Raw genomic sequence first — 18,638 nt, forward strand, 5'->3', positions numbered from 1 at the left:
GTAGAATTAGTGCTAGATTAATGCAGTGTTTGGTTGGAAAACCTGTTGTGATTTCTGATGCGACTTTATGAGGGTGTTTAATGAAGCAATAATGAGTCTTTCATGCTTTCTGGCTAATTGTTTCCTCTGTGATATTGGTTAGTAATTTTTTTTACTGGGTTATGCAGGGATGTTAGTTTTCTTAATTTTCTTTTCTTGAATGATGGAAGAAGGCAAATAGTCAAAATGATAATGTTAAGACCTTGAGGAAATCACTGCCTTCTGAGTGAAACCACCCTTCTCCTCACTGCCACTAATGCTCTCTTGAAGCAGGTTAATTACAGCAACAATGTACAGCTGAACCGAAGAACAGATCCCAGTACTGGGAGCACTGGGATATTCAGTCTGTGGAACTGGGATCAAGACAGCAAACAATCAGAAGCTTCTGCTCATAAATACTGCTAGGAAAAGAAACAAAATCTGCATGCAGCCAAAGAGCAGTAAGCAATACTGAAGACGAGTGAAATACTTCCTTGTATCAAGCTGGTGGTGACCTAAAGCAAATGATGTTATTTTCCAGTCTTGCTGTGAAGACCAGTGCTCTAGTACACTTGGCTTAGTTTTAAAACCACTAGATATCTGGAACTAGATAGCAGAAAGACCGAGGACTAAATTAAAAGTTCAGAAAGCTACTGGCAAAGGCCAAATCAGCGGTGAAACAGTTGCTGAAATTCCCGAGGAGCCGTCCCAGTTATGGCAAGCAGCATTACCAGAAGGTTGGGATTTGCTGACAAGGTAGCTTTCTGAGTGGCTACTTCAATCTACATATAATTAAAGCCTGAAAGACACTGTATTAATTCCATTTTCCCTGCAATATTGTATTCTGTTTTAGGGGAAAAAATATCTAATGAGAATCTCGGTATCTGTCAACTATAGCTTTACATTAGAATGCAAAAAAATACATGAGATGAGTTAATTTACATACTTGTGCCCAGACATGCAAGCAAAATGAGTATTTCCGCAAGTAATGATGCAAAAACTAGCAACAGTTCGCTTACCAATTAAACAAGGTTTAATTATTGAAAACCTCTGCTTTAAAGACTAAATATTAATCTTCAACCCAGATGTTATTTATACCACAATGTGAATATGAAAGCTAGACATTTGCAAATGGAAAAAAAGAAATCAATTTCTTTCAGACGCAAATGCCTCAGGAAAACATTAATTATTATTCTGAACGCATTCGGCAGACACTGAGCTGAAATTAGTCGAGTTCGGTCTCTTCAAAATTCTTAAAGTAAGTATCTAGCACATGCTAGCAATCAAGCTCTTCACGACTGCTGATTTGTTTCTTCTGCGATGGAGCACCTGTCCTTTGGCAACTTGAATTGACTCCCTAAATAAATATACATTAATTTTATTTGTATATAAACATGAATTTTATACTATATTTTTTATTTACATACAGCTTTTCAATTCTTAGGTACAGCATTTCAGCACCGTTCATGGCAACATTGTCCCTCCACTTCAGAGTAAAATAAATAAATAAAAAATGCTAAGGTTAGGACCTGAATTTCTTTTTTTAAAGTAAATCTTGAATTAGCTGTTGCCTTTGCTTTGCTTTCCTTAAAATATAAAAGCCCACTCTATGTTCTCTATGAGTTGCTTTGGGCTGGTTTGTGCTGTTGTGAAGGGGTGAGACAGAGGTGTTGGGAGTTTTATTTAATTAAAAACAAACAGACTTCAGCCTCGTATTGATACATGTATCAATCACTGGAGATTCATGAGGAAGATCTTTTTCCTGTCCTTTGAAAATGTCACTGAGTTGTTACATTTGTGCTAAGAGCCCAGTAACCCCAATCTATATTATTTATTTCCTTTCTTCCATGCATTTGGTGGTGCTATATGAAAATAAATGTTTCACGTGCTAAATCCGATTGGCTCATTGCAAAAACATTTTCTCATGTCAAAAACATTTTTTGTTAGTTTTGAAAAATGTTATCTCCTTCCATGCAGATTGTGCTACTGCTTCCAATGGGATAAATGTAGTATTAATTGTTTGCTTTGGTTTTTATTGAGCATATTTCAGTGGAAGTGCTGTTGAAATAACTTTTAATAGCTGAAAAAGCCTTGGCAAAATTACTTATTAATTTTGTACAACACTTGAGATTTGCAGCGTGTTGTGAAAGGTTAGACCTGAACTTTTTTTCAGAAGAAAATTGATCAGTGCTAAAATGTCAACTGTCTAGGTAGAGCAGTATGCCAGCATGCAAACACCGCTCTCCTGTTCCAGGTTCCCTAGCTGCATAGCATTTGCATTGTGACATTTTGTTACAACATTAGCAGGATAGTTGATGTTTCAGAATCAATCAGGTTTTGTTGATATGAGGGAGCCTGTAACTTTTGTTGGATGTTACATGGAAACGCTATTAAATTGAGTTCTTGGGTTTTGGCAACGTAAGAATCTCATGATTTCGTAGTGGTGGTGAAATTGTGTGGTTTTAGAAGACCATGTGAAGCAGTCGTTCTGAAATCTCAATTCAAAAGGCAATTCAAAACTTCCCCAGAAGTCTGAAGCTTTTCTAGAAATTTTATGGTAATTTAAAGCAAGTATTTTGATGTCTGATGCATTAAAATACAGGATATAAGAACAGGCTACTATGTTGGAGAGTTCATAAACTTCAAAACTACTTGTTAAGGGAATCACTAGCTAAAATAAAGATCTGTTAAAAACAAAGATATTTTAATGTTTATGAATTTCTATTCATTAACAATGTTTTTAATCAAAGAGAAATTTATTAACAAGCCTTTTCTTGACTATTAGTTTCCTTGTTTATTCTGGAATAAAAGGCACAAAGTAAATAGTGTTTGTATCTGAAGACGGGTTGCAGGGAGAAGGATTTTCGTCTGAGAGCTTTGTCTGAAGAAAAATGTCAATACATCATAGATTCTCCCTTTTAAAACTAAAAGCTATGGTTTTGAATACACGCATTGAGAAACATACATAGTTGGAATCAGGATAAGGAAAACTGAGATTTAGAGGCCTGATATTTACTGTAACCATGCTGGGTGTGTACATGGTTCATGTTGATCCTAAATACTATAAAATGCATAGAGTACTTTCTTGTGTAATGCATCTGTAATAATACAGCGAATGGTATGATAGTCTTTAAAAACAACTGAGGTTTTTCTATAGCATTATTTTGAAGCTATTCTGTATCTTAAGATTGAGGGGATGGAGGAAAGGCTCCCAAAAGTCTCTTTAGCATCTCCTGCGTACTGTTTTTTCTCTTGGTCAAGCTGAGACTCCAGAGGTAGGTTGGGGTAAAGAAAAAATTGCTAAGGTAAGTGACTTTCAAAGGAAACGTTTTACTGGCCTCCCTCGTTTTTCGGTTATCCCTGGTGAGTGGGAAGAGCTGGGTTGTGTGTTCCTACCTCTCTGCTGTACCAAGGCTACCGCGCTGTCAGTAACAAACTGTGTAGTCTGCTTTTTTTAGATAAAAGCTGATACTCTGTAGGAATGATTACATCTGAAAAACAACTCAAATCAAACCATTTCCTGTGTTTTTCTTTGGAGATGCATCTTTGAATAAAGCATGTCTAGTATTAATTTAACCGGAACAAGCGATTTCTTTAGCGTGCCATGTAATGTTAAATAGGTATCTCTCTAAACATAATCTCTCTTTGAAAAATTCAAGAGAAAGATATAAATAAGTAAACTGGTGTTGAATTACCAGCCTATAATGTAACTGTTTGATTTCTTGAAAGATAATTTCTAATTCTCTACAGCAATGTTGCATGTGTTACTGCTGCAGGTACTACCATAGCATTGTATTTTACTCATCTTTTTTACCATTTATCTTTCCTCTTCTTTCTCTCTCTCTCTCTTCTTCACTTTACTATTCTCCAAGCTTGTACTCATCTGGAACTAATAAATGATAGTCGAATGTGTAAGAAGGAAGATTTTCTAGTAGATGTACAATGTAATTAATTGTTTTTTGAGCTTGGCACTTGCAGCAACTTGCTGTTACTTCTTGCTGTTGTTAATGATGTATCAACTTCGAGCCTACTTGTTTTTTTTTTTTTGTATAAATTTCTGTGGATGGAGAACAAATCTTAGGGATCTTCCGCTGGTTTTCACCTAGGTTTAGAAGCTGTTAGACTAATGGTACAAAACATTCAATAGATAATATTGACCTGGCCTAGTGGAAGGTGTCCCTGCCCATGGCAGGGGGATTGGAACTGGGTGGTCTTTAAGATCCCTTCCAACCTGAGCAGCTTTATGATTCCATGATTTACGGGGGAGAAAAGTAGGGTAATGATCCAGGGACTGAGCACTTTTTGAGATTCCTAATGCCTACCCTTTAAATAGGAGTCCTGTACTTTATGGTCGTGCTTGGCTGGGTTTGAAAACATCTGAGGCGGCAAAAGGACGCCAAGCCTGCCTATACAATGTTCATTTCAACATGAAGGAAGCAGCATGAACACCAGCACAGGGAGCTCTCAGGTTAAAGGGGGAAAGTTAGACTTGACTAATTGTGTGCAGGCAGATCACAGGCGGTGGATGTGCGTGCCGACAGCATGTCTCAAGATGTCCCTACTTGTTCTGGGAATACTTACTAGCTGATAAGAAAATACTCTTGGTAATAATGTACACTTCAGGGTCTCTGATGCGTCCTCTAAACGGAACTTTATTTTTCTGGTTACTTGCAGAAGAAGCTTGGAGTAATTCAGTAGCTTCAGCTGAAAGTAACCTTTGTTAAAACCCTTCTTGCTGTGCTTTACTTGTAAGTCTTCCATGTCATTTTGCAAAATAATATCCAATTTAATGTGATTTTTAAAAAATGTATTCATCAAATGGTCTGACAGCATATTAAAATCTTCTTGCGCAATGCAGTTAATTAGGACATCTTGCCTAGAGAGCAAACTCTTTGTGAAAATAAAAATTCTCTTATCTTTTTTGCACAGAAAATCACTTAGAGAGTGAATAGCTCTCACATCGTAACCTCAAAATCAAGAAATTCACACCCATAAAAATGGAGACAAGTTAATTGAGTCATGGTAATCTTGTTCTTAATTGCTGTGTATAAAAATGCCTTCCTGATAGCATGTGGAGCTGCTACTTAACTTCAGGCTTTCTGTCAGTTTTTTTTTTTAAGTTTGTACTAAGTTTTCAATAACTTGCTGTTTCAAGTTTTCATGGGGGCAAGAAAAAACTACAAATTCTTTCTTAGATGTCAGCCTATGAGTTGTCATCCTTTTGCCTTCATTATTGCTTGAAATGCCCCAACCAAACCTGAAGTAATTCTTATATTTATGTAGTTTTCCAGTCCTCGCCTCCTTCCTACATTCTCAAATCGTTCCCTTCTTTGTGCTGCACGAGAATGTCATTTTGTTCATTTGCCATGAACGCAGCACTGGGCACGCTGGAGATGTGGCTGTTGCACAGAGCTCTAAATAAAGAAAATAAAGAATAGGGTGTATATAGAAATACAGGAAATAAATATATATAGAAAATAGAAACCAGGTTCTTACTCTTGTGCTTTGAGAAGACGGTATAAAAAGATTACTGAATTTTGTCAAAGTTCTGGAAAGCTTGCTCTTGGAAATGCTGGTTATTTCAAATGCCTGAAGATTGTGGTTTGTTTCCTCTTCCCTGAAGAGATGGGGGCGAGAATCGTGGGAGGTTTCCATGAAGCTGGACCTAGGTTTTCTCAGCCTTCAGTTTATTCATACCTTTTCCTCATTGTTCAGTATCCTTCCTCCATTCCCCCTTTTTAAATGTTGTGTGACATTGACAACGTGGTGCTTAGTTTGCCTTAATGATCTGCGTCTCTCCTGACAGCTTCCATGATCTCGGGTCAGCTGTGAGATGCCCACATGTCTGAGGCTTGCTCTGCCTGCTCTTCTCATCACCATGGTCTCTCAGCTGGGAATATCTGAACTCTGCAGTCTTTTATGTTCTCTCGAAATTAAACTGCTTCCGCATGATTAGAGTGGGAGCTATTTTCCTAACTTGACAACGTTTTGATGTCTTTTTTTTTTTTACGTATCTAACATTGAATAGCATGTTTTTTTCTACTGTTTGGATGATCTTTGTGCTCACTGCCTTTTGTAGGTGAAGGCAAGGCTGTTCTTGCAAGAATTTGTTTAAGTTTGGTTTCAGAGTGATGGAAAAAAGGCTGCAGAATCTGTTGGGATTCTGTCATTGGGATTATGTTCTTATAGCAAATTGCTGTTGAAAAAGGACAATTTTTAGCTGATTATTTGTTGCTAGGTTAATGGTTGGACCTGATGATCTTGGAGATCTTTTCCAACCTAAAAGACACTGTGATTCTATGATAATTCCTAGCTGTTCAAAACCACTGGTGTTAATTTACCACCACCTTTGTAAAAGCTAATTGTATTTACAGTGTCTCTCAGAAAAAATTCACTTGTGGGGAAAGACACATTAAAAATTTTTTACCTCGTATTTTTATAATCCGGGTGAGTTAAAGGAAAACGTGCTGTTTCAATAAAAATTATTTAAAAAAAAATAACAACAAATCAGAACAAACCAAAACAACTTTAGTGGGTTCTCCTGGCAGCTGCAGTAAAAGGAAATGACTGTGCTGCTATGTTGTCATGAATTACAGTGCTCTTGAGGAAAAAAAAAAATAAATCCTATTGGACAGTACAACTAAGCGAAAACATCCATAACCAAGGACCAGGAAGAAGCCAGCTAACTTGGCCATCTGCCAAAGTGTACCACCTAGAAGCCTGCCGTTTTTCAAAGTTATGGTGGAGAAAGCAAAGTACACCTGATAGCAAGTGCTCAGATCTTAAGCCTTGGCAAGAAGGAAATGTTTTACAAGTTAAAATATACCTTCTGTAGTTGTAAAAGATGCTTTTGGGGTTAAATTAAACTACTGTTTCAAAAAAGGTGATGCTGACAAGATGATTCATTTCTGCAAAGGGTGAAACACCTGTAAGCAGACCTGTAAGCGCTCCTTCTCTGACACTCTATGTTTTCATATAGGCATTACCGAGTCACCTGCTCAAAGCAAAGGATGTATTGTTCTACATCAATCCTCCTGCTTTTCCATTCACAATATATTACTCAGATGTGTGAGAATGGTTTACTCAACACTTTAATGCTTTCATTTTTTGTTCTTCGTTTGTATGATTGAGTAGCAGTTGTTTAGGGAAATATCTTGCTCTCCTGTAAGAGATACAGAAAGGACTGATGGCAGCGCTTCAGGCTGGTAATCTCTTCTAAGGTTCAGCTGAACAAATCAGCATTGCCTGCAATGGTGTCTCATATGAGAGTCCTCTAGTGGTTTTTCATTCCTTTTCTGCTTTTTTTCCCCCCACCTTTTGTCCTTACACAGGATCCATGTGCATCTTCTTTTATTTACTAGAATAATAAATAAGAGGAAGGCTTGATATCTTGGGGTCTGTTCTTTTTGTCCGTGCAGAATCATCCATAGAAACACTCCTGAGTGTATTTTTTTCCTCCCTTTTTCTTTTGAAGAAGCGTTCCTGTTAAAGGTAGCATTTAGTGTATCGTGTTTAGTTGGTCATATCCATATTCATTATTTTCGCATTCTGCATAATTGTATAACACCTGATTTTCTAGTAGCTCTTGAGTGCCTCTATAAGGGAAGAATGTGTAGCGATATTGGAAAAGCGCTAGAGGCACCTTCCTGTCCTGAACCAAACCTGGCAAACCAAAACAGGCTCCTGGCGGCTGTGGAACAAGTGACTGTGTTGAGGAGATGCTTCATTTTAGATGGAAATGAACAGTGTCATGAGGATCCCACGTCTTCCTGAAAATAAATACTTGAACGAACCTAACGAAGTGTGTGCTGTAATCGTGGAAAGATGGATGATCTCGTTTTCACAGGAGCATATTCTGCAGAAATCTTCATACCCTCCTTCCAGGCAACATAAAGGAGGAAATCAGGATTTATTTTGCTGTTAACACTTGCAGATTCCATAATCACAGGAGAAAAAAAAAAGACAAGGAAAAAAACAAGTGTGGTGTGGATTCTCCTGTGACTTTAAGGGATTATACTTTGCAGTGATGAAGGGATTACACCATTTGCAGTGATTCCTGAAACGGGCTGCACAGGCCACTTCTTTATTCTTTCACTGCAACATCCAAGTAAAACTTGATTAAACCCAGAGATCACCAGTCCTTGGTTCCACCTCAGTTCCTACAAGGCTCCCAAATTAATTTTAAGACAGTAGCTCTCTCTTCATTGATAATGTTTATATACAACATAGTTGATTGCATATATATCTTTGACAATATCAACATTTTGCAGTTTTTGAATTTCACCGTTCTTTGAAAGGTGTTTGCTTCTTATACCACTGTCCAGTGTGACTTTCAAAAACATTGTCTTGTCATGTTTGTTTATATCAAGAAAAAAACCACCTGTTTTTTCCTTATTAAATGTAATATGAAGGATTAGTTTTCTAAGCAATATGAAATGGATATAAGCAAGCCATGCCAATACATTCGGTGATGCTTCAGACAAAGATAATTTGTTCTCCTAGTACTGTATTGAGAAAAATACTACATGCTTGTCTTAGGGAAAAATCTGTGTATGTGAGTGTGCACACAAATCTTGTTCTGCGTATCAGCTAAGTATTAATAGCAAGAGAAGCAGCTGGTGTTTCAGGCAATTCAGACTCTGTTCTGTTTTTAGCCAAGTGTCATAACTCAACTAGCTTTTAGAGGGCTTCTGAGTTTTATTCAGAAATTTCTGGTTGTCTGAGTGTATTTAAACCAAAACTAGATTGTTGTTATAGAGGGCATGAATATAGAATAACTAGTATGTTAGTTAGCACTTTATGGGCCTCTAGCACTCAATAGTAAGAAAATGAGGTTTTTATTCAAAAGAAACTTCTGAATAAATAACATAAAGCTTAATGAATTCGTAGTATGCCATATGTATCGCAATCTAGCTTAAGAATGATAAGGGAATGCAGGTAATGCTTTAATTGCCAAGGTACCAGCCTGTTTTAAAGATGAATGGATTGCTGAGACTGTGTGACCCCCCTTGATTGCAGCAGTTGGACCAGGTTGGTGTGCGGGGGTTACCCGAGGCTTAGAGGAGCTGCGTTTTGGAGCGCTCCTACTTCAGTGCTTTGCTTTGTGTGCTGGAGCCAGCAAACACTAACAGAGCTGCATTGCTGGTGCTAAAAGTTTTTTGTTTTTAAGGACTTAAAAGATATAATTGTATGCACGTTACTTTAAGTTACCTGTGAAATACTTAAGACGTTGATGGTGATTTATATAATGTAAAATAAGCTGACATTTTAAATTTGTATGAAGATAGTTTTCAAAATACAACCTAACTGGGCAGCAATAGAATCATGAAAGGCATGCTATATTAATATTATATTATGTTAGATAGACATCAGCATTATCAGAACTGTTATGCTTGTAGCCTTTACACGTAAGGGTAGATACGTACGTAATATCAGCCAAATTTAATACATATATTTTTTAATACGCCAATTAACTAATATTATCAAATACTGCAATGTGTATTTGATCTATATACTACTGAATGTATTTTATTCAGAAAAAGTTAAATGTCTTAACTAGTCACTTGAAATATTTAGAAGAAAAAACTACATATTTGGTTTAAGGTGGGCCAATTGCAAAATACACACAATTCCCATGAAAAGCACTAACTGTGTGCACAGAGAAGCACATCTATATAAAAGTCATACAGTGCTAAATGTTATGTAAATCTTTATACACGTATGTAAATTGTGTATAATACAGCTTAATGGACTATATTTACATTACATGGTTGCTAGAAGGCTGTCTAGGTAAAGTATGATTTCTAGTCCAAATATGTTTGGAAAAAGTATTCAACTTTCAGTGATGTCTTGCTATTTAATTAAAATAACATTGTAATAACATTGTAATTTTAGTAAAACTATTTTTCACTATTTAACTTTGTTAATTTATAAATATTTCTGCTAACTTCAGATTCTGGAAAGCTGTGCCAAATCATTTTTAGTAGGAGAAGGTATGTCTTAGGAATGATGTTTAAAGTGGTAGCAATACAGGGTGATTTCTTGCATCATTCCTGCTTTGTGCTGTACTTTTAAAAGCTATGTTTTATTAATTGAACTTCTGTTTTCTTCTAGCTGACAGCACGATCACTGCCTTCCATACAGTCTGATGAGAGACTACAACCTCTGCTTAATCATCTCAGGTACCACTGGGGCTTATTCTACTCATACAGTACAGTCACCTACAGATTTTTCAGATGATTTATCTGTGTGATTGGTTTTGACTGGGGAAAAAAAAAACCACAACCAAAACTAAAAAACAAAATGGAAGGAATAGAAGCATTCTTGTTTCTTTGAATGTGTTTGGGGAAAAGTAAGAAAAAATACTTTAGATCTTTTTCAGGTTAAGTGTAGATCTTTCTTATAAATGTGATTGCTTTTTACCATGTTATGCTGTTTGGGAGAGTTCTCTTACTATGATAGTATGGAGGAAGACAAAGACCATAAAATGAGAGGGAGCTGCATTGTTTTACAATCATTGAATTATTTCACTTGGAGCAAACCTCAGGAGATCATATTATCAAGCCTCTGCTCAAAGCCAATCCAGTTAGATTGGGTTGCTCAGGTACTTCTGCAGTGCAATTTTTATAATCTCTAAGGGTAGAAATTTAAGGTAGAATATTGAATGTCCGTAATGAAAGCTCTGTTTTTAACATTATACAGCTCTGCATTAAGATCACTGAAATGATGCTAAATGAATTAGAAATGGAAGCAGCGAGGCTCCATCATGCCAGCACTGTACCTGAATTAGGATGCAGACCTAGTTAGTATGCTGTTCGTTTCCTGTGGTGCTCTGCTGCTTGAGGTATCTGTACCTAAAAAACACAAGCATTTTATTTTGATTCAAAATTTTTTTCATCGTTTTTATTACATAAGAACAGCTTCATATTTTATTGCTTTAGTGTAGAGAATAGGAAAAATAGCTGATTGACATATAACTGAACTTTGCTCAAGAGCAGCGAGTGAAAAAAGTGCAGTGTAACTGTTAGTCTACTGGTTAGGGACTACTTTTGAATGCTAATAACCTTTCATGGTTTTATTACTATACATCTTGCTGGGATTTTCCAAAACATGCCTCAGTGGCATACCTTTCTCCATTTGAAGCTGAAGAGCTATTAGGCTAACTTTTGATAAATTATGCTCTCTAGAAGTAATTACTGAGGAATCTGAAGTTTCATAGAATCTAAAATCCCATGTTTATGCAAAAAAGGCAGTTTTTGCACATTTTAATAATAACTTTAATGTGTATGTTTCGTACCTGGTGAGTTAATTTTATTTTACATTTATGAAAACAGAGGAGCTGTTCCCAGTACATTTTGTCCCCAGCTGAAAAAACTACACAAATGTGTCCTCATTGACTTCTGGCAAGTTCCTCTAAAATAAATAAGGTAGATCAAGCCTTACAACTTAAAAAATAGGCTTTGGCAGTGAACAAACAGATGACCAAATAGGCATTTTCTGTTACTTATTTCCATGAATCTGTGATTCATTTTTTCTTTATCTTGCTCATAGAGAAGGAGAATATTAGTTGTAGGCTTTTATTTTCCTTCAGTGTGTGAATTCTTAGAGCAGTATTTTACTTTGTGCATATGCCAATAGTGCTTTATCAGGGGAGCAAAAGCTTAGATAGGAACATATGAAAAAAGCATACAATTGAAAGTTAGAGAGCATTGTTTGGTTATTAATGCACTGCACATTTGTTGGCAGCTATTCGTATCTGCTTGTGACTTTTTAAATTAGCTAGTCCTCAAAAGAGGTTACCTTACTGAGGATTAAGTCTGCACAGACATTTTAATCCATGCTGCTTTTTTTTTTTAAATGGGCATAACATGTTTTGTGATTGGACTAGTTTAGACTAAATACATACTTTATCTGTGACGTAGGTGCTGTTTTTGTCACTTCTGTTTCACTGGCGTTCTTTAATACTGATTGTACTAGACTGGGGTGGGTGGGTAGGGAAGAGAACATTTTAGTTAAAACACTTTTAGTTGAAAAAAAAAGTTCTATTATTTGATGTTCAGGGATTTCATGTGCTCACAGTCGGTTGTACGAGGAGATTTGAATTGCTAAAACTAGCTATTTTAATAGAAATGGAAACTTTGACGAAATGCATGAGAAGAACACATTTGTAGCTCCTATATTCAAAGGAATTTATGTGGTAAAATTACAGGGTTATGACGTTACTGTTTAAAACCTTCAGCAGGAATAGTCTCAAAGATAGACAAAAGTTGTGATACATAATCTCATCAAACTACTGTAGGACTGTGCCTGTACGTGAATTAAAAGGAGAGGCTGAATTGGCTTTGTTTAATCTGGTGGAAGGGAGGCTTAATGATGATCACATAGCAGCCTACAGCTGTAAGGGCAAACATCACAGTATGGAATTTTTGATGGTGTTATCGGTATAACAAATGTCAGTGGTCACATGTAGCAGCTTGGGGGGTTCAGATCTGACATTAGGAAAAATCTCTCCGCTAGCATTATGATGCAGCATATTGCCCAGAGATGTGGAGTCTTTTAAAATTCTTCGGACCTAGCTAGAAAAAGCCAAGGGTGACCTGACCAGTGTTGGCCATAGTCCCACTTAAAGTTGGTTGTGGAACTAAGTGGTCTTCTAACATCCTTTACAAGCAACGTTTACATGATTCTATTAGTTCTGTTCTCAAATGATAATTTTCAAATGCGGTACAGAAACCAGTTATTTTGCAAGACTATTTTTTTTTAAAGAATAGTGCAGTACTTATGTCCCCATGTCCACCCTCCTTCTTGCTTACGCTCGTCTCGTAAGTAGAGAAGGATGCACACCATAATAGACTGGTGTCATTTCCTATCATTAACATCTGCAATGCGTCCATCATATCCTCACTAAATCTTGTGGTGTCATAAACACTGCACTTGCCAGAATAGTCCTACAGGTCTTTATTTGAAAGACAGAAATTCCACTGCTGGAAATGTGGACATGATGGAGATTTCTTCCTGGTCAAGAACAATACAAATGTACATTTGGGCGGTCATTGAGAATTTAACTCCTAGCAAATGGAATACTTACGATAAGTAGACATAATTATCTTTAATTCTGTCGTCTCCTTCATTTTCAGTCACAGCTGAGTCTATAATCCAGCTTTGAAATATTAACCTATTCACACGTGATCAGCTGTGTAGACTATTTAGAGCAACTTACCTTGGTCAAACCAAATGACACCAACTTGAACATTCTGTTTCTGCCATTGTCTCTGAACAGCTGTAGATCATGAAATAAAGCAAGAAGTAAGCAAATGTAGCGCTTCTCTTCCTTCACCTGCAGCAATGTCCTAAACTCCAGCCATTGCCAGCTCAGGGTCTTCCTCCTTCCTCAAGTGTTCCCAGGCACCTTCAGAAGTGTTTTGTGTTGTCACGACCCCTCAGTAGGTTTCTTCCATGAACCGCACTTGACTTTATCACTACAAAACTGGCATTGGGTAATCTTGCAATTTTTTTAATGCCCACGTATTTTATTTGGCTTAGTGGAACTTTAAATTGTTTGACGTGCAGTATTACAGGAAATACAATTCAGTATTACAGGAGAATTTTACCATACAATGGTAGCATTAGTTATCTGTTTTATTCTTCTTGGCTTGCTTATCATAAATACATCTTTAACTATATGAATATTAAGCATTGCCGTCTTATCTTTTATGACATTTTGGCTTTGTGTGTCTTACTGTTTTAAACATATCAGATATTAGTCATGAATTATGAATAATTTTGATTTCCCCCCTATTTCTTGAATTCCTAAAAGCAGACACTGAAAGAATAATACAGATCACACAGATACGACCCATTTTGTGTGAATTGTGTAAATTAAAAAATATTTATAAGCTTTTCTTCTTTTGTATTTTTAAAATTATTTTGCAGATGGTGTTGCATTAATGGCTTAAATGTTTCCTAGCGTTGTTTGCCCAAACCAGCATCACTACTGTTCTAATAATTCTGCAGAATGTGACCCGATTCCCAAAGTCATTACAAAACTTAATATTTTTTGCCTGCTAAAATGTTTACAAAATATGTATCTGTAATCACTTTCCTGTGGAAAGTGTATTTAGAGCTGTGTCCTGTGCAAGAACATAAACTTAAAAAGAAGAAATGTGTAAATGCTAATAGAAGTGTTTCTGTTCTTTGTAACTACTCAGTGTTTCCACTTTTTGACCCCAAATTGCAGTACTTTGCTCCTGTACTGGACTTTGCATTTTCTTCCCTTTTTTCAATCTGCCTAAAGGCAGGCTTTGAATCAGTTATATTAATATTCTTATATTTTATACAAATTTCATAGAAAAGAATGCCTGTCTTTATTCTACGTGTCTTGGGAGTACTTTTGAAAGAAAGTCTAAAAATAGATTACATCTAAAAACTTTGCAAGTGTTAATTAAGAAGGAAAAAAAAAACACAACAAAATGAACAACAAAACTTCACCAAAGAATTAAAAAACAACAACAACAAAAAAAATATTTAGCATTGCTATTTGAACTTGGTATTGATCTTTAGTTGCCAGATAGGTTTAGAATTCTTTTGGTTACTAGGTTTTTGGATTTCAGTTCTGGAGTGATTGAATCAGGCTGAGTGGAGAGATGCAGGAATTTCTCTATGGAGGAAAAAATAAAGCTATTTTAAAGTGAAAGGAGAAGACATTGCCTGCTTATGTTCCAGCAAGCCACAAAAAGAAATTATGAAGAACTATAAATATTTCTAGGTGAGTAAAACTTGATCAGGAAGTACACACACAAACTGTGTGGAGTTAGGAAAAAAAAAAAAAGTCCAAAACAAGAGCTAGAAACAAAAAAAAAGGAGAGGGGGTGGTTGGAAGCCTGATCAGTTTGTGTTGCTTTTTCAAACTAGTTGTGGAAGGCTGTTTGGCGATGTTTAATGGTGTGAAAAAATGATGACCATTAGTCATAGAACAAAGGATATTCTTAATTTTTTTTTGCAAGGTCATTGAGGTTTTCAGTAGGAATGTAGAGAAAATAATGGCAATCAATGAAGACAGTAAAGTGTTGATTTCTTGTGGTGAAGTCAGGGGACCTGCAGAAGTTACCAGTGCTGGCCTCTTTATGCCCAGCTCCTTCCGTCATGGCCCCATACTCGGGATGGATACAGGTGTTCTGGCAGTGCGTCACCTTGGAAGGCAGCGTGTAGAGCTCAGCTCTGTGGTGAGTGGTGCCAGGAATCAAGAAACTCTGACCTTGCAGAGGCCATGTGCTTCTTTTTAACGTAAAAGTTAGGAAGCTAAAAATAGTGAAAAACTTTCCCTGTTTGCTTACTGGTTGGGGAATATTTAATTCTTTCGGGGTCTGAAAAGTGTTACTTGTTCCTCCTTTCCCCCGGCATTGAGTTTTCTGTCCTTGCAGTGAAAAAACAAGGTGTTTTTACCATGTAAAAACTTGGTGTTTTTACCGTGGCTGGCCTTTGAGTCAGGAAGTTTCAAAGAGTATGCTCTCTTCAGCAGTGACTTCTGAAGCCTCTCTTCCCCAGGCTGATCCTTTCTAGCTTGCTTAAGAGGAAGTGTTTTTCTTTAGCTGAGCAATTTTTATGCCTCTACTGGCATGATCCTAATAAATACTGTAGGGTGGGTACAAGGAGATGATCTGAAGTGATAATGGTAGAGCAGTTGAAGTTACCAGCGCTCATCTGAGGATGTGAGAAGTGACGCTCATCTGAGGATGTGAGAAGTGACGGAATGGTCACTTCCCTAATTGGTTGTAATACAAAATAAAATGAGGTTGCCAAAGCAACAGCAGTTTTCTGTTGTTCTGTGCTTAGATTGTAATATCTTTGGGACCGTGATTTTTGTTTTGTTTGTAGCTTGTCTAAGTAAAGTGGTGCAGATGTGGTTCTACAAGGAAATTCAGCTGCTGCGTCAGTAAAAGCAGTAATAATAGACATACACAGCTCAAATTCTTTTTAAATTATTTATCCACTGTTGTGTAATGAAAAACAACAACTATTAGGGACAATAAGCTTGTCTAGTGCTCCAATTTATACCAAAACAAGATTAAAGAACCAATGAATACACATATAATTAAGCAAGTGATTTGCACTGTGGTAAAACCAACTCTTAGCTGTATGTTTTTCACACATTACAATGTAGAAGGGTTGCAAAATAATCAGTAACACCTAGTAGCATCACTTAGCTGAATTTCTTTTTTCGGGAGATAATGTTTTTCTGCCTCCAGAAGATTTACGAAACGATCTTTGCAAACTATTTACAAAATCAAAGAAATTTGTTCTTATCCAGAGTGTGCACTGTTTTTTGGTCCAATATTCTGTATCCAGAGACACTTTGTGCTTGCTTTATTGCCTGCTGTATTGTCAGCTCGGGATGTCTGTTGGGTTCTGCTGTGACCATCTCTCCTGGCCTATTCTGCAGCACTGCAGATCCTCATCCAAGAAGTCTGTATAGTTAAAAGCAAAAGCTGGGCACCTAATGTGCTTGTGTTTGATTTGAAATGACTTCAGCAATGGTGTCTACATGCCTGATACAACGTAGGGTTACTTGAGCTTAGCTCGGGTATCAGAAGTAGCTTTGCTAGAATATGATTGAAAGATGAGGCAGCTCTTACCAAGTCCTGTGCTATCTTGGCTAGCGAGCTACTATCAGAAGTTAACGTGTTTTTATGTCAGTACTGCAGTAAAAGCCTTCTTAGCTTTTTATTGGTACACTTAAGAAGCAGATGCTTAGTTTTTATTTTTCCATCCCAGTAGATGATCGTAGCAATACATAAGTGGTGTTTTTTTTTTTTTTTTTTAATGCTGCACAAGTAGCAAGGTAGCGGGGCACAAGAATTTCAGAGCAACTTGGGCAGGCTGGAGAAATGGGCTGACAATTCCCTGAAGTTCAACAGTTCAACAAAGGGAAATGCCAAGCGCTGCATCTGGGGAGGAATAACCCCGTATACCACTACAGGCTGCTGTGAAGCAGGCTTGCAGAAGAGGACCTTGGGGTCGTGATAGACAACAAGCTGACTGTGAACCAGCAGTGTACCTTGAAGTGAGGAAAACTGTCTCCTGGTGGCATTAGGCAGAGCACTGCCAACAGGTCAAGGGAGCAGGCCCTTCATTTTTGGTCAGCACTGTTCAGGCCGCTTCTGGAGAGTTGAGTCCAATCCTGGGCTTCCCAATATACATCAGGAAAGGCTGAGAGAGCTGGGATTGTTCAGCATGGATGACAGAGGGTCCAGCGTGTGTGTGTGTGCGTCTTGCTGATATGTGTAAATAGATGCTTTTTATGGAGGTGTAAAGACAGAGCCAGACATTTCTCAGTGGTAGCCACTGATAGGCCAGGAGGCAAGAGGCACAAACTAAATCAAAGGAAATTCCCTTTAACCAGAAGAAAACACTTTTAATGAGAGGGTTGTCAAACACTGGAACAGGTTACCCAAAAGGTTGTAGAGTCTGGCCTTGGAGCCACACAAAATTCAGCAGGATGAGATGCTGAGCAGCCTGCTCTAATTAATTCTGATTTGAGCAGTGGAGTTGGACTGGATGATCGCGGAAGTCTCAACTTCAACAATGGTGTGATTCTCTGATCTAAATTCTTAATGACCCCCCACCACTCCTTTCAGATAGAGGAAGGGAGGGTTTCTTTATCATACTGACTGTAATTCTGGTTCTGTAAATCTAAACTACTTACGTAACTGTTTACTGCTTTGTTCTTGTTTTTGTCTGCTGTATAATATTTGTAGCCCTTAATTGATAAAATATCTTTTCCTGTATTTGTAAACTCAATTTTTTTTTTGAACAGTGAAAGCTTTACATGATGCTATTCTGTCTGCTTTTTTTCAGCCATTCTTATGTTGGTCCAGATTACAGTGTACAAAAAAACACAGGAAAAATCTCTCTAGACCAAATCGATGCTGTAAGTCCTCTGTGTTTATTGAGTTATATGTTGATTATGATTTAAGGTCAAACTCCTTATGTACGGACAACATTTTTTTTGATTCAGTATTTGTTATGCAGCTGTTGAGAATGGCTTGAATGAAGTTGAGACAAATTTTAAAATGGAATAGAATTAACTGAAAGTGCATCTAATCAGAATTTAGACTGGAGCTATAGTGAATTTGCTTAATTTGCTGCTTAATTTTATGTGCTTTCACAAATACCTAACATAATCACAGAGTTTAACAAAGTTTTCATATATAATAATGTTGCAATTTGAACTTATTCCAACTCTTTTTTATTGGACCTTAGAAAATAGTTTGTTTTCAGTATCCGTCTTAAACATGACAGGGTAGTGCAAAACCCCAGTAAAACCGAATTTCATTTTTACGTCTCTGAGGTCTTGCTTTATAAGAAATAACATTCTTCAGGTAAAAAATCTGCAGATCAGCTGCAATGGATTTTACTCTTGCTTGTAGTTTCTAAAAGATACTTAAACAAACAAACAAAAAAAAAACCACAGCACCAAAACAAACAAATAAAAACCAAACCAATGAACTACACAAATTAAAAAACAAAAACCTCAGACACGGGTCACCTTGCCATTCCCGAAACTAAAATAAGGAAGAAGCAAGAAGCATTGAAGTAGAACTGTGAATGTATCTTTCCTGACG

General features: G+C 36.9%; 1 protein-coding gene across 4 annotated transcripts in view; it reads left to right on the top strand.

The window, feature by feature from the left end:
* Window positions 1–18,638, top strand: part of PRIM2 (DNA primase subunit 2) — a 120,968-nt gene that overhangs the window by 56,621 nt on the left and 45,709 nt on the right. For all 4 annotated transcript variants that reach the window (XM_083831353.1, XM_083831352.1, XM_083831351.1 and 1 more), the window contains 2 exons: window positions 10,132–10,199; window positions 17,872–17,944. In XM_083831353.1, coding sequence (XP_083687479.1) covers window positions 10,132–10,199; window positions 17,872–17,944 — 141 coding nt within the window. The remainder of the gene's footprint in view (window positions 1–10,131; window positions 10,200–17,871; window positions 17,945–18,638) is intronic.

The sequence above is a fragment of the Anser anser genome (assembly GCF_964211835.1).
Source record: "Anser anser genome assembly, chromosome: 3".
NCBI classification, from domain to species: Eukaryota; Metazoa; Chordata; class Aves; order Anseriformes; family Anatidae; genus Anser; species Anser anser.